Source organism: Myiozetetes cayanensis, unplaced genomic scaffold, assembly GCF_022539395.1.
Source record: "Myiozetetes cayanensis isolate MyiCay16 unplaced genomic scaffold, myiCay2020 scf32, whole genome shotgun sequence".
Taxonomy (NCBI): Eukaryota; Metazoa; Chordata; class Aves; order Passeriformes; family Tyrannidae; genus Myiozetetes; species Myiozetetes cayanensis.
Window position 1 is genome coordinate 3,150,117 of NW_026087544.1, and position 13,413 is coordinate 3,163,529.

At 48.0% G+C, this 13,413-nt stretch overlaps 3 protein-coding genes across 4 annotated transcripts; 2 read left to right on the forward strand and 1 right to left on the reverse strand.

The window, feature by feature from the left end:
* Positions 1 to 6: 6 nt before the first annotated feature.
* Positions 7 to 4,365, forward strand: ATP5PB (ATP synthase peripheral stalk-membrane subunit b). The gene is made up of 7 exons (XM_050326722.1): positions 7 to 158; positions 254 to 299; positions 779 to 924; positions 1,441 to 1,604; positions 2,080 to 2,205; positions 3,450 to 3,629; positions 4,208 to 4,365. Exons 1-7 carry the CDS (start codon positions 131 to 133, stop codon positions 4,277 to 4,279), a joined length of 762 nt encoding a protein of 253 aa, XP_050182679.1. The 5' UTR covers positions 7 to 130; the 3' UTR covers positions 4,280 to 4,365.
* Positions 4,366 to 4,509: 144 nt separating this feature from the next.
* On the forward strand, positions 4,510 to 10,580 carry CUNH1orf162 (chromosome unknown C1orf162 homolog). Of its 2 annotated transcripts, XM_050326731.1 has the most exons (6): positions 4,510 to 5,462; positions 6,216 to 6,275; positions 6,546 to 6,678; positions 6,977 to 7,065; positions 7,451 to 7,530; positions 7,866 to 10,580. In XM_050326731.1, the coding sequence occupies exons 2-6, from the start codon at positions 6,248 to 6,250 to the stop codon at positions 7,923 to 7,925; spliced, it is 390 nt and encodes a 129-aa protein (XP_050182688.1). In that variant the 5' UTR covers positions 4,510 to 5,462; positions 6,216 to 6,247; the 3' UTR covers positions 7,926 to 10,580. The 2 variants fall into 2 exon arrangements, with proteins under 2 accessions (XP_050182688.1, XP_050182686.1); XM_050326729.1 differs by having other exon boundaries at positions 4,510 to 6,275.
* ADORA3 (adenosine A3 receptor) lies at positions 10,574 to 12,621 on the reverse strand. Its single transcript, XM_050326716.1, has 2 exons — positions 12,214 to 12,621; positions 10,574 to 11,318 (listed from the first exon to the last, which is right to left on the reverse strand). Exons 1-2 carry the CDS (start codon positions 12,561 to 12,563, stop codon positions 10,718 to 10,720), a joined length of 951 nt encoding a protein of 316 aa, XP_050182673.1. The 5' UTR covers positions 12,564 to 12,621; the 3' UTR covers positions 10,574 to 10,717.
* Positions 12,622 to 13,413: the final 792 nt, after the last annotated feature.

The following is a 13,413-nucleotide window of genomic DNA, read 5'->3' on the forward strand; positions in this document are numbered from 1 at the left end:
GAGAGTTCCCCCCCTTGGCCGCCATCTCAGCGCTGAGGCGGCCGGGCGGTCACCGGGACGAGGGGTCGCGTCCCCGCCGCTCCTCCCGCTGCTTTTCCCGGGGGTTCCCGCTGCTTTGCCCGCTCCGGCCATGCTCTCCCGCCTCGTGCTCCGCGCCGGTGAGTGGCCGGGGGGTGGCGGGCGGGAGGGGCGGATTGGTGCTGTGTTTGCCGGGCTCTGCCCTGACGCGCTCTGTGCCCTCTTGTCCCCCCAGCCCCCGCCGCGCTGAGGGCGCTGCCGCCGCCTCCCGTGGCCGTGGGGTGAGTACTGTGGGAGCCTCTCGGAAGCCAGCCCTTAATTGTGCTTAAACAACGTTATTCCGGGGGTTTGTCTTCATTTTTCTTACTAAGGCTCCATGAGTGCAAAGTAGGGCCGGTGGGAAGGAACCTCTGGAGGTTATTTAGTCCCACCCACTTCCTGGAAGGAGGTGCAGCTTCATCGAATCAGAATGGCTTGGGTGGGAAAGGATCTTAAAGCTCATCTCGTTCCACCCCCTGCCATGGGCAGGGACACCTTCCACTAGCCCAGGTTGCTCCAAGCCCCGTCCAACCTGACCTTGGACACTGCCAGGGATGGGGCAGCCACAGCTCCTCTGGAGAATCTATTCCAGTGCCTCACCTGTTACCTGCTTATTTAATTGGAAATCTGTTTGAGCCTCATTTGAGGGTGGTTTTGGAGATTATTTGTGTCTATTTTTTTAATAAGAACCATAATTGAAACTGTTTGTTGTTGTTTGTAGTGTGCTGCACGCCACAAGACAACTGCACACAACTCAGCAGAGTTTGGCTCCTTTGCCACCCCTGCCTGAGAAAGGAGGAGAAGTTCGTCATGGTTTGATCCCCGAGGAGTTTTTCCAGTTTCTCTACCCTAAAACAGGAGTCACAGGTTAATATAGGCTGTTTTACTATTTACTGATACAGGTCTTAACTTTTCTGCATTAGTTTTACTATTTTCAGTTATGTAGTTCTGTCCACCAGTTCTGGCTGCTGAAAAGGTAAAATATTAGTGAAAATTAGGGTTTTTTGCATGTGCAGGTTGTGAAGGACAAGCCAGTGCTGCACTCCTGGCTCTGAAGTCAGACACTTAAAATAAAGGCAAAAAATGCCATGAGCCTGATTTTGTAGGAAGATTTGGTTACCTCTTGGTCCTCAAAACACTTGAATAGGGATTTTTGCCTGTTGCTCTGAGTGAGCAGAAGCAGCAGTGCCAGCTGCATGTTGCTTCCATTTCTGGTGAGATTCCTCCTGGCAGCTTTCCCTGTGTGGATTTATAACTCTGCTATTTGTCCTGGTAAAAGAGAAAACTTCCTAATCTTCTTGTAAGCCTTAAACCCTCTCAGGTATTTGAATTTATTGAGCTTCTTCATGGCTTGTGCAAATAACGCTGCTTTGTTTTCTTTAGGGCCCTACATGCTGGGAACTGGCCTGGTGCTTTACCTGCTTTCCAAGGAAATCTATGTGGTTAACCACGAGACAGTGGCATCTGCCTGTATCTTGGCAGTCATCATTTATGCCGTCAAGAGGTTCGGGCCTGATGTGGCAGCTTTTGCTGACAAACTTAACGAGGTAACAAAGAAAGCAGAATCTGACTTTGTAGTAGTTAATAAGGAGTGGTTTTATTAAAGTATGAATGGCTTCAAACTGGCAGAGGGCAGGGATGGGTGGGTGTTAGGGAGAAAAGTGAGGGTGGGGAGGCCCTGGCACAGGTTGCCCAGAGAAGCTGTGGCTGCCCCATCCCTGGAAGTGTCCAAGGCCAGGTTGGACGGGGCCTGGAACAACCTGGGATAGTGGAAGGTGTCCCTGCCCACAGCAGGGGGTGGAATGAGATGAACTTTAAGGTCCCTTTCAACCCAAACCATTCAAGGGTTCTGTGATTGCGACCCCTAATTCTGCTTTGCCACCTTTGAACCTCAGCCCTGGCACAGGGCAGTTCACACAGACATTTCTCAAATGTTAATGCACTGTTCCAGAAGTTAATTGCAGATTGTTTTGCTTGAGCCTGGCTTTGATTCTGAAGGGTCTTTCTTGTTTCTTCTTGCAGGAGAAAATGGCCAAAGCTTTGGCTGTGAAGAACGAGGCCATCGAGGGTCTCCAGGCAGCCATTGAGGAGGAGAAGAAGGAGCAGTGGCGGGTCGAGGGCCGCTCTTACCTCTTTGATGCAAAGAGGGTACGTGGTGCCAGCTCTGCTACCCACCCCCTGCAGCCTGCCCTGCCCAAGGGAGCCTCTTGTACCCCAAAACAAGTTACAGACCATTTGCTGTCTGTGTGTTGCACACAGGGCCACTTCCACCACCTGAGCCAGAGACTCAAAGGGAGGGAGAGGGACTTTTTGTATGGGCAGACAGTGACAGGACAAGGGGGAATGGCTTAAAACCGAGGGAAGGGTTAGATTAGAGATTAGGAAGGAGTTGTTTACTCAGAGGCTGGGCAGGCCCAGAGAAGCTGTGGCTGCCCCATCCCTGGAAGTGTCCAAGGCCAGGTTGGACGGGGCTGGGAGCAACCTGGGCTAGTGGAAGGTGTCCCTGCCCATGGCAGGGGTGGAATGAGATGAGCTTTAAGGTCCCTTTCAACCCAAACCATTCAAGGGTTCTGTGATTGCGACCCCTAATTCTGCTTTGCCACCTTTGAACCTCAGCCCTGGCACAGGGCAGTTCACACAGACATTTCTCAAATGTTAATGCACTGTTCCAGAAGTTAATTGCAGATTGTTTTGCTTGAGCCTGGCTTTGATTCTGAAGGGTCTTTCTTGTTTCTTCTTGCAGGAGAAAATGGCCAGAGCTTTGGCTGTGAAGAACGAGGCCATCGAGGGTCTCCAGGTGGCCATTGAGGAGGAGAAGAAGGAGCAGTGGCGGGTCGAGGGCCGCTCTTACCTCTTTGATGCAAAGAGGGTACGTGGTGCCAGCTCTGCTGCCCACCCCCTGCAGCCTGCCCTGCCCAAGGGAGCCTCTTGTACCCCAAAACAAGTTACAGACCATTTGCTGTCTGTGTGTTGCACACAGGGCCACTTCCACCACCTGAGCCAGAGACTCAAAGGGAGGGAGAGGGACTTTTTGTATGGGCAGACAGTGACAGGACAAGGGGGAATGGCTTAAAACCGAGGGAAGGGTTAGATTAGAGATTAGGAAGGAGTTGTTTACTCAGAGGCTGGGGAGGCCCTGGCACAGGTTGCCCAGAGAAGCTGTGGCTGCCCCATCCCTGGAAGTGTCCAAGGCCAGGTTGGACAGGGCTTGGAGCAGCCTGGGCTAGTGGAAGGTGTCCCTGCCCGTGGCAGGGGGTAGAAATGGATGATCTTTAAGGTTCCTTCCAGCCCAGACCATTCTGTGATTCTGTCACTTTTGCTACAGAACACATTCTGCTGCTGCTTTGTGTTCTTTCCAAACATCAACCCGCTGACTTCACTTGTGTGTGCAGAATAACGTTGCAATGCTGCTGGAAGCCAACTACCGAGAGAGGCTGATGATGGTGTACAACGAGGTGAAGAAGAGGCTGGACTACCAAGTGGCCATGCAGACCCTAAAGAAGCAGAAGGAACAGGATTACATGATTCAGTGGGTGGAGAAGAACGTTATTCAGAGCATCACACCCCAACAGGTACTGGCTGGTTTTTATGTGCTTTACGGTGATTTAAACCAGAATCGTGCGTAGCATTTGTTGCTGCAGCTCAGAGCTGAGCTGTGATGAGATGTGCAGCTCACAGGGCAGGGAACTCACTCATAAAGTTCTCTGTGTAGGACCATGGCAGATCAAGGTCTGCAGGTGGGCTCTGGGTGGCTTTGTTTTTAAGGAAAGAAACAGAACAAAAATAAAGAAAACCTTCCCAGCACTGTGTGCTTTTGTTGCCCAGAGAAGCTGTGGCTGCCCCATCCCTGCAAGTGTCCAAGGCCAGGTTGGACGGGGCTTGGAGCAACCTGGGTTAGTGGAAGGTGTCCCTGCCCATGACAGGGTGGAACTGGATGAGCTTTAAGCTCCCTCTGAACCCAAACCATTCTGGGATTCCAAGACTTCCATTCCTGCTTTAATGCAGCTCCTTGTTTGGCTGCAGCCTCTGATTTTGTGAGCTATAACTACATCCCTTTAAATCTGTAACTCACAAGCGTGAAAAAGGATTATCTAAAATAATCTATTTTGCTTGAAATGTCTTCTGACAGCAGCTTTCCCTTCTCTTGCAGCAAAAGGAGAGCATTGCCAAGTGCATCTTGGACCTGAAGGCGCTGTCCAAGGGCGCACACGCAGCAGTGTGACCTCGTCTGAACCCACTGACACATCTCAGTGCTTACTGGTGGAAACTGTATGATCCTAAAACGTCATTAAACAAACAAAAACCCAACCCCTCTGCTGTGTTTCACTAACAACAGTCATTGCCTGGGTGTGTTTGAAGTCGCTGGATGGGTCACTTATAGTGGAGGATTAGTTGCAGCCACAGTGTGTGTTTTGGATTCCTTGTTTGGTCATGAACACTTGCAAAGATCAGATACACAACTTCACAGAGACAAATTCTGCTGCTCAAACTGACCTCTGGGTTAGAATTCTGTGTGAAAACCACCCACAGATACCTGCTGTTGTTTCAAACATTTTCTAAAATCGGTGATTTGTTCTGCCACTGGCCTGGTTCTGGACTGGGAGGAGCCCTCCATGAATGTCCTTGTTCTCAAAATGAGCTGAAAAACTCCTTTTTTACATAGCAAAGCTTTAGGGAGTGATGAAAGTGTTTTGGTTCTGGGAAAAGAGTGACGTGGCAGGAAATATGTCAAAAGCTACCGGAAAACATGACTTCAGTATTCAGTTTAAAACAGGGAAATGAGTGAGTTTAGAGGGTGGGATTCATAGGAAAAAAAAAACCCAAAGCTGTTGGTTTGGTTTTTTTTCCTTGTGCATCAAGATAAATAATTCCACGTCTGTTATAATACACAGAATAAATCTCTTCCATTTTCCTTCCATAGGAAGTTTCCCCTGCAGAGTTTTGTTACAACTCAAGTATCCCAGCTGAGCAAAGCACTGACCTGTATAAATTCATCCTGTGTGTGCTGGGCAGTGATTTATTTAGTACATGAACTGCAGTGAGCAGAGTGGGGTGTGCCCAGTACCCGCTTCTTTATGAATTGCTGCAATTCTCAGTGGGGTAAAAGTGAGTTTTCTCCACTTTACAATCCAACAGCACAAAAAAGTTGCTCTTTGGGGGTAAGAACCTAAGCTTAATCTGCCTTACTTTTTTTAGCTCAACAGTTCCAGAGAATGCAGGTGCATGGTTTCCTGTTCTGTGATAATTTAAATAAGAAAAGTGAAGTTGCTCAACTTCCACATTTTTGTAACCCCACAATCTCAATGACACTGGAGCTTTTAACTGTTTCTTTGCACAAAGCCAAGTGGTTAAACTGGTGTACTGACCCCTCCGGGAGTTTTCCACCACCACTTCCATGGTGGGAGGTAAGATGGAACTGGGTCATTTCTTGTTCCTTTAAGGTTCTTGCAAACACAAACCGTGAGTTTTGGGGTTGGAAGCAGGGAGCTCTTTGTGGTCTGACTGCTCTGCAATGTGGGCAACAACGGGGTGCAGTAGGGAAAGTGGCAGCAGCAGAGAACAGGGTGTTTATTTTCATGTTGTGGTATTTTCATGTTGTGGTATTTTCACATTATTCACAATATGCATATTGCAAACCATGTGGTGAGAAATACCAGGGTAGGGATTTTACAATAGACTGTCTTTAAGAATCCCTATCTTGTAGCCCTATTTTCAAGATTCCACCCCCAAATTTGAGGAGAAAGTTACTGTTCCTGCCTTGGTGGGAAAAGTCAATTTAAGTTGAGAAAGGAAAACATCAAGGGGGGAACTTTTCGAAGCTACTGATTATGAAAGTGTTCATAAAGTGGACTGGGATTTAGCTCTTGCAAAAATAATCCTGTGGATGCTTTTTAGTTGTTAAATATCTTCCATTTTTTGGGGAAGAAGGCGACGTGCCCATCAGGGCGTAGTGACCACGTGTGCCATGAGCAAGACACTGGGAAGCAGGATTGGTGCTGAGGAACTGCTGGGTTGGTGTGGCTTTGTGCCAGTTTTATAAGATTCCTCAAAACTGGATTAAAACTAGTCTTTTGAGTTAAAAGAGGGTGACAGGTTTGTTTTGCTTACATAGATATGTACATAAATACAACTTTTTTTTTTCCCTCCCCTCCTTTCAGCTTCTCTTCCTGTCCGTTAGTGCTTGGAGAGAATGGGAGGCCGTTCCTCAAAACTAGCAGGTATTTTATTTTTTAAGCAGTTTTCTGAGCTGCTGTGTTCTTGCCTAAGCTGATGTTGTGTGGAAGAACTGCATGGCTGCCCTGAGACAGTAATGATATGAACAACTCCGTTTTCCTGTCTGGTGGTTCCACTTTCAGCCCTCTGATAGAGAGAAGTCTTGCACACAGAATAGCACTGCCCTGGGCAGACACGTGCCTGAATGTAGTTCTTATTGTCTGGGCAAATTTATATGTTTTAAAACCAGGTTTTGATTATTTTTTTTCTTTCAGTTCCAGTTACACCCCCTTCTACTACTCCCACCACTACTACCCACTTCTACGTCCCCACCACTGTCCCGACCACCATCCACACCACTGTCCACACTGAATTAGAAGCTTCACAAGTTAAATGCTTGTTTGAGAGGTAAATGCTCCACCTTTATTTCCTGCCTCCAAACCCAGGGTTCCCTGAGACTGCAGCCTCCTCCTGCAAGGGAGGGGTTATATGTCGTGTATTTGATGTCCTGGGGGTTTAAAAAGTTCATGGCAATTACCTACTCTGTGCACTAGTGATGCTTAAGGCAGATATGCACCTTTTAATCTCATCCTGCTTGGGATAAATGGGTTACACTCCACAAAGTCTGGTGAATTTGAGCACTGCTGATGCTCCAACACCTCTGTTAAAAGTGGGGATTCTGACAGGATTTTCTGTGTATCAACAGCCATGAAATACTGTACATGTCACTGGCCTTCATCTCTGGCATCCTCCTGACTCTCCTGGTTTATGCCATCATCTGCCTCTTCAGGAAAAGTAAGTGGCACAGTCGAGGGAGTAACAGCAGAGTGATGATAACTGCAGAAGTTACTTTGAAATTTGTGTCTGCCTTGAATAACTCCTGCACTGATGAACAGGTCATTCCTGCCCCTCAGGGGCTGTTTTCATGGGAGGATCAACTCAGCCCCTGATGAGCTGGGGAGGTTTTTGTTGGTTGTGGGTTTTTCTCATCCTAACCCTGGTCACACTAAATTCTCAGTCCCTTTCATCCTGGCCACTTCCAACAGGTGGGCAGGGACTTGGCAGCCCCAAACTGCCCACTTTGCAGGGCAGGTCTAGGACAGGTTTTCCAAGTTATGTGTCTGTCACCCACCACTGAGCCTCTCCAAACACAGTGCAGACATATCCCTCTCCTTCCTAGATTACAAGAAATCCCACCAACATTTACAGGAGCAAGTTTCCTTCCAGGCAGCACCCGAGGAATATGCCAGGAACACCCAGGTAAAGGTCACAACTGCTATTTCTAACCCTTGATGCAGAGATTTCACCTTTTTGACAGGGTGGGGAATATTAATTTGGGGGTGGGAGGGAGAAGAGTCACTTGCTTGTGAGACCTGAGTGTTAATCAGGAGTTCTGACTTAAACTTGAGACTTGACCCAGGATCCTGAGCCAGACCAACCACTGGGATAAACCAGCATAGTGTACATTAATTTCCCACGTGTAAGGACAGACTGTTTATGGTGTGTGGTGTTGAGGACAAACTAAAAGTGGTAAATTCCTGCTGACAGGCAGTGCTCAAACACTTTAATGTTTGTGGCTTCTTTCCCATCCTCAGAATGAGGTTACCTACAGCACTCTGGTCTTCCAGCGGAGTCAGACACCACTGGCTGTGTGATGATGAAGTTCCAAGAGAAATAAAAATGTTTTTCCACTCTCTGAACATCAAAAGCCACCAGAACGTTGCACCAAGGCCTGCAGCACCCTGAGGGGGCCAGCGCTGCCATCTGTAACATCAGCTCTTTTTATAGTTACAAGGGGAAATTCAAGTCTCCTGTTCCAAACAGATTGCCAAAGGTTGTGGGCAATTTGAAGGTTTGGGTTTTTTTTTTTTTAATACAATATTTCCTCATCTGTAGAAATCTCCCTGTGCTTGTTTCCGTTTCTGAGCTACCAGAGAGAACTGAGAAATGAAAATGTTTCTCTGCATCTATCCATGTCTGGGCTCTTGTGTTTCTCTTTTCAGTCACCAGCCATGGCACTTTGCATATTTTTTTTTCATTGCCAAGTGCTCTGATTAGTTATTTTCTCTTATTGAAGTGACCATAGCGAAATGTTTGTGTGCAAATGCTGCTTCCTGATGGGGTCCCCCTAAAACAAAATCCACGATCCCAGCGTGACAGCCAAAATCTCTCATTCATGTGTTATTACCCACAATGTTCTAAACACATTGTAAAAAGTGAAGAATCATCCCTTTGTCGTCAGCTGGGGGATAAGGTGCCACGAGTGACTCTGTCTGAGCAGCCACAGGATGTTCCCACGGATGGGAGGTTTGCTGTCCCAGGGAGTACAGGGATCTCCAACTGCTCAAGGCTGAACGGGAGCGAAGTTTCCTGCTGGCTCAGCCCTCGGGGCCTCAGAAACCTCCCTGTTTGCGGTCACCAGAGAGTGCCAGACTCCTGCAGGTATTTCTGTTTCCTGAAAACGGTGATATTTGCATGCGTGCTGTTCAAACACCCCTCTAGAGGGATCTCAGGGGCAGAACAAGTGTCCTACAAACTCCGGTGCGCCGAGGCTGAAACATCGGAGAGGCTTCAGAGGAGCGATGCTGGATGTGCCACCTGATGGCAGCACCAAGCCGTGCCTGGGCTGGTTTAATTCTCCTTAAAAGCGGGACTTTGGTGCTTTTCCAGCCCTGGTCAGCAGAGCAGGGGCTCCACCTCTCCCACCCCCGGTGGGTTGTCCTGTCTCCTCCTCCCAGCAGCTGCTGGAGGTCCGGGGGAACCACGTGAAAAAGTGTGTCTAAACCCTTTTATGTTCTGAAATTCGGTGTGTGGTGGTGTGGGTCAGGCCACAGACTGTTCCCTGGTACAACCTGTGGTCTTTGCTGCTCTCTGCTCTCATCTCAGTCATGGCAGTTTCTTCAAGTTCTATTTAACAGAGAAAAATACCATATTACTCCTTAGTATTTTTAGCTGTGAAGAGCTTCACAAGGGATGAGTGTGGTTTGTGCACAGTGGTTTTTTCAGTTTTTTAATGGCAGCCAGCAGCCAACTCTTAAAAATTCCTGTAGCTACAGGAATCTGTGACAAGTGCACCTGCTAATCAGAACAGAGGATTCTGTGTCCTCTGTTTCTGGCTCTCCCATCTTCACTATCTCCAGGAGGTTTCTGCTCAAGGTGTTTGCACTTTTCTCTCCCTAAGGACAAGCTTTCCCAGCAGGAATGTGCCTGAGTGTGTCTGTGTCTGATATAAATTGTCCAGCCCTGGGAAGGTGAGTGGAAACAGCTCATGGGTTAAATGGTGCTGTGAAGGATGCATGGACAGCAGTGCCTGTGATATTCCCTGGCATTTTGGAGTTGACATCTGGTTGCAAATGTTAGAAGGGAGAGCAGGGCCACGCAGCTTGTTCTCAGAAGGCAGAATGACTCCCCCTGCTCTCAGTCCCCTCTCTGTTCTTCCTCCAGATCCCTGTGCCTTGTTCCCTTGGAGTTTGTCAGGCAGCCTGCCAGGAATTTGGTGCACTGTTGCTCCCTCTGTCCTCAGTTCACCAGAAGCACATCAGCAAAGCCCCCCGTGCGTCGTTCTAACAGATAATTTCCTGCTCGTGAGGTGGGACCTGTTTTTCTGCTGAAAGCAATCGTTTCCATCACTGATCATGAGAGATCCTGTACCAACTTCTGCTGTACTTGTGCAATGTCTTCCTTTGGCTTGTTTATCTATCAAGTTGAATTGTGTAACGAGGCAGAGCTTTGGCCTGGGACAAGGTTTCACATCAGATAAGAAATGAGATGTCTGCTCTCAGCTAGAGGAGCAGATGCCAACGCTCTCTAAGATAAGTAACACGATGATGCACTCCCTTTTCTGCTTTATCTGGGCAACTTCAATTATTTAAAGATGGAGGAAAAAGTAGCCTGGCCTTTAATGACTTATTTTCAGTTTGACCCATGTTCATTAAAACGAGGCTGTGTCAGCTGAGGTGTAATAATTAGTGCAATTTTTGTGCCATCCTAGGCAACTAAAACTGCAGGCTAGGATTTTTTTGATTGTCACAGGAGGATTCAGCAGGCTGAAACAATGTAAAATCCATCTAATAGTTATTATTGTTCATGACAATGTGACAACCCTGGCTGCAGCACAAGTTGACCAGACTCAAGTTTAGTCTAAACAGACAGAGAAGACAAAGGGTGTAAGAGCAGTCGGTGAGGTGGTGAGCTTACAAACAGCAAGGAACATATTTATCCTGGTTTTCAGTCAACTCATCTAACCCTTATGTTAAAAAACCCCAAAAAACCTCAACACTAGACAGTATTTCCTTCTGTATTTTGAACTGATAGAATACAAAGACATATATTCACATACAGCTTTAGGGTAACCTTCAGATCTACACGTTGCTTCGTTGTTCCATGAGTTCCTTAGGAAAGCCACGTGGTTTATCAGTTGTCTGGTCTATACTGGCAGGTTCAGTCTTTATTTATGACTGTGGGTCTCTTGTTTGCTCTGTAAGAGCTGGGGCTGTTTTTTGCACAGGATATAGGTCCTCAAAATTAAAAAGTACGTGCTTTTGAACTTCTTGATCTTGCAGGCGTAGACAATGGGGTTCATGGCGGAATTGGCGTGGGTTAACAGGATTCCCAAGTACATCCAAAACTTGGGGATCTGAGACTCGGGGTAAAAATAGGAAATGCAGTTTATAATGCACAGAGGCAACCAGGATATTGCAAACAGGAAAAGAACAAGTGCAAGAGACTTGGCCATCTTGAACTCCTGCCCATAAAAAGCTCTGGCCCCTCTCACACCGGTTGTGCCTTGACTCAGCTTTGTCCTGATGATGTGGAAGATTTCAGCATACAGGGCACACATGATGAGCAGGGGGACAAGGATCCACGTGAGGAAGCCAAAATACACCATGTAATCCATGCTCATCACAGACATGAATTGGCACCTGAGGAAGTTGGAGTCCCTTGGCTTGTTCCAGCCAAACATGGGGACCAGCGCGGCCAGCAGGGACACAGCCCAGCACAGCCCCAGTGCCCACCAAACTCTTCTCTCTGTCATGATTCTCTTGTACCTGTGGGGGCAGAAAACCCAGGCTGTGTTAAAACAGGAGTGTTTAAAATAGTTAAGGACAGTTTCAAGCACTCACATGGCCAGATACTAAAGGTTTGTTATCAGAAAAAGGAGCATTGGTTTATTGTTGTTTTTTTTTTTTTGGGGGGGGGAACCAAATGCTGTCTTGAGACATTTGTAACAGTTACTTTGCAGTGTCAGTAAGAATTGGGCTTAACTTCCCCTGTTTATAATTGGATGTTTTTACCCATATTATTTTTTGTTTCACCATGATCTTAGTGCTTCTCTTGCCAAGATACTGCTTTGCTGCTATGAGCAGGTCTATCTTATTTCTCACCTTCTTTGGGTATACCTTCATCTTTATATTTTTTATGGCACTTGAAGGACTAAAATGTTCTTTTGCTCTTCAATTTAATAGGCCCTTTCCCATGAAATGATGACTTCTTTGATGCTTGAGGTTATGCTTTGCATTTTTAGTTTATTTACTTTTCCACTCAAATATAAACAGCGAATGACTGAAGTTAACCCTTAGTACCTCTGTTACTACTTCTATGTTTTCAGCAAACACTAAATGGAATTTTATTTAAAAGACCTGCCTCAGAAACCCAAAGAAACTTATGGTGCACTCAGCATCCTGCACAATTAAAAGAGCTGAAGAACTAAATGGTTCAGATCAGTGACAACCCCAAGCTTTGTGAGCTCCCCTGGGGTCTCTCTGTGCTGCACCCACTGCAGAGAGGGGTCCTGCTCTCCAGACCTCGTCTCAGGGGGGCTTTGAGGCACAAGCATCCACTGCAAGTACTTGTTTGCTGGAGAAGGGCCAAGTTAAGGAGGACAGGGGAGGTGGGGCACGGGCTGGGCAGGGGCAGAGGGGCCCGTGGAGGCGCAGCACTCACCTGGTCGGCAGCTTCACTCGCAGGTACCTGTCGATGGCGATGGCCAGGAGGGAGAGGACGGAGGCGTTGGTGAAAACCACCATGAGGCAGCACATGAAGAGGCAGGTGTAGAAGTGCACAGTGATGCCCAGGCTGACCACGATGGCCAGGGGCACCACCAGGGTCCCCACGGCGATGTCGGCCAGCGCCAGGGACGCGATGAAGTACAGCGTCGTGTTCTGGAAGGTGGAGCTCAGCTTCACCACCCAGATCACCAGCACGTTGCCCAAAGTGGCAAACAAAGCCACCAAGCACTCGGTGCTGATGTAAATCCCGTCCAGGCTGCTGAGTGCCAGGCTGTTGTTTAGCATGATGGTGCTCCCACCCCAGCCTGAGCTGCAGGAGGGGACACAGGCATCGATGCCCCTGTGTGGGATTTGTCTTCAGTGTCTGGTGCTCAGTTGTTCCAGGGACTTCAGACTTCAAGGTGCAAACTTCTGTCAGTATTTCACGTCCTCCCCACTCAGGCAGCAAATCAGGTGTTGCCTTCCCAGAGAGGTGCAAACTCCTCAGCACCCAGGAGCTGTTCCCCTCTCTGGAGACATCTCCCGAGGCTCACGGCTTCCCTTCAGCAGCATCGTGGCAGGGAAGTGCTCTGGAAGGGCTATTTTGAAGGGAAAAAAATGGAAAAGCTTCCACACTCCTGCTTGCCAGCAACTCATAAATAAAGACTTTAACTGCTTCCTCTTTCAAGCCACAGTTTTACAAGTCCAAGAACGTCAACCACAGCCGACTGTGCGAAGCTGCCACTTATCACTCGATATAATCACTCTGCAGTCCCTGTGACAAATGAGGCAGCTCAGAGGATGTTGAAGAGCATTGCACTGAATTCCAGCACCCGATTTAACTCGGGTTGTACCATTCCAGTTAAGGCCCTGAGGTGGCTGAAGAGCACTTTTTACTTGGGCCTTTCTCAGCCTGACAAGAACGCTCATAAGACGGGTGATGTTGTCAGTGAGAGCCCTCGCTTCTGCTGGAAATCGGTACGACAACCAAGCTTGTCATGTTCAGAGGGTGCCATATTTTCCTGTGCCTGGTTTGTGGAAGATGGAAAAAGTGAGGGAAGGTGTGGGAAGTGATGGGAAGTAACAGGGAGAGGGTGTGAAAGCTGAGATGTGCTGGGAGCCTGGCAGTCGTGATGCCCCACTCCTCGATGTGGGT

Bases quoted from the DNA above. Each gene is read 5' to 3' on its own strand.
- CUNH1orf162 (XM_050326729.1), top strand. From the start codon at position 6,248: ATGGGAGGCCGTTCCTCAAAACTAGCAG. The intron at 6,276-6,545 runs GTATTTTATTTT...TTTTTCTTTCAG, and splicing joins CCGTTCCTCAAAACTAGCAG to TTCCAGTTACACCCCCTTCT. The intron at 6,679-6,976 runs GTAAATGCTCCA...GTGTATCAACAG, and splicing joins GTTAAATGCTTGTTTGAGAG to CCATGAAATACTGTACATGT.
- ATP5PB (XM_050326722.1), top strand. From the start codon at position 131: ATGCTCTCCCGCCTCGTGCTCCGCGCCG. The intron at 925-1,440 runs GTTAATATAGGC...TGTTTTCTTTAG, and splicing joins CCCTAAAACAGGAGTCACAG to GGCCCTACATGCTGGGAACT. The intron at 1,605-2,079 runs GTAACAAAGAAA...TTCTTCTTGCAG, and splicing joins TTGCTGACAAACTTAACGAG to GAGAAAATGGCCAAAGCTTT.
- ADORA3 (XM_050326716.1), bottom strand. From the start codon at position 12,563: ATGCTAAACAACAGCCTGGCACTCAGCAGCCTGGACGGGATTTACATC. The intron at 11,319-12,213 runs GTGAGTGCTGCG...CTGCCCCCACAG, and splicing joins CGAGTGAAGCTGCCGACCAG to GTACAAGAGAATCATGACAG.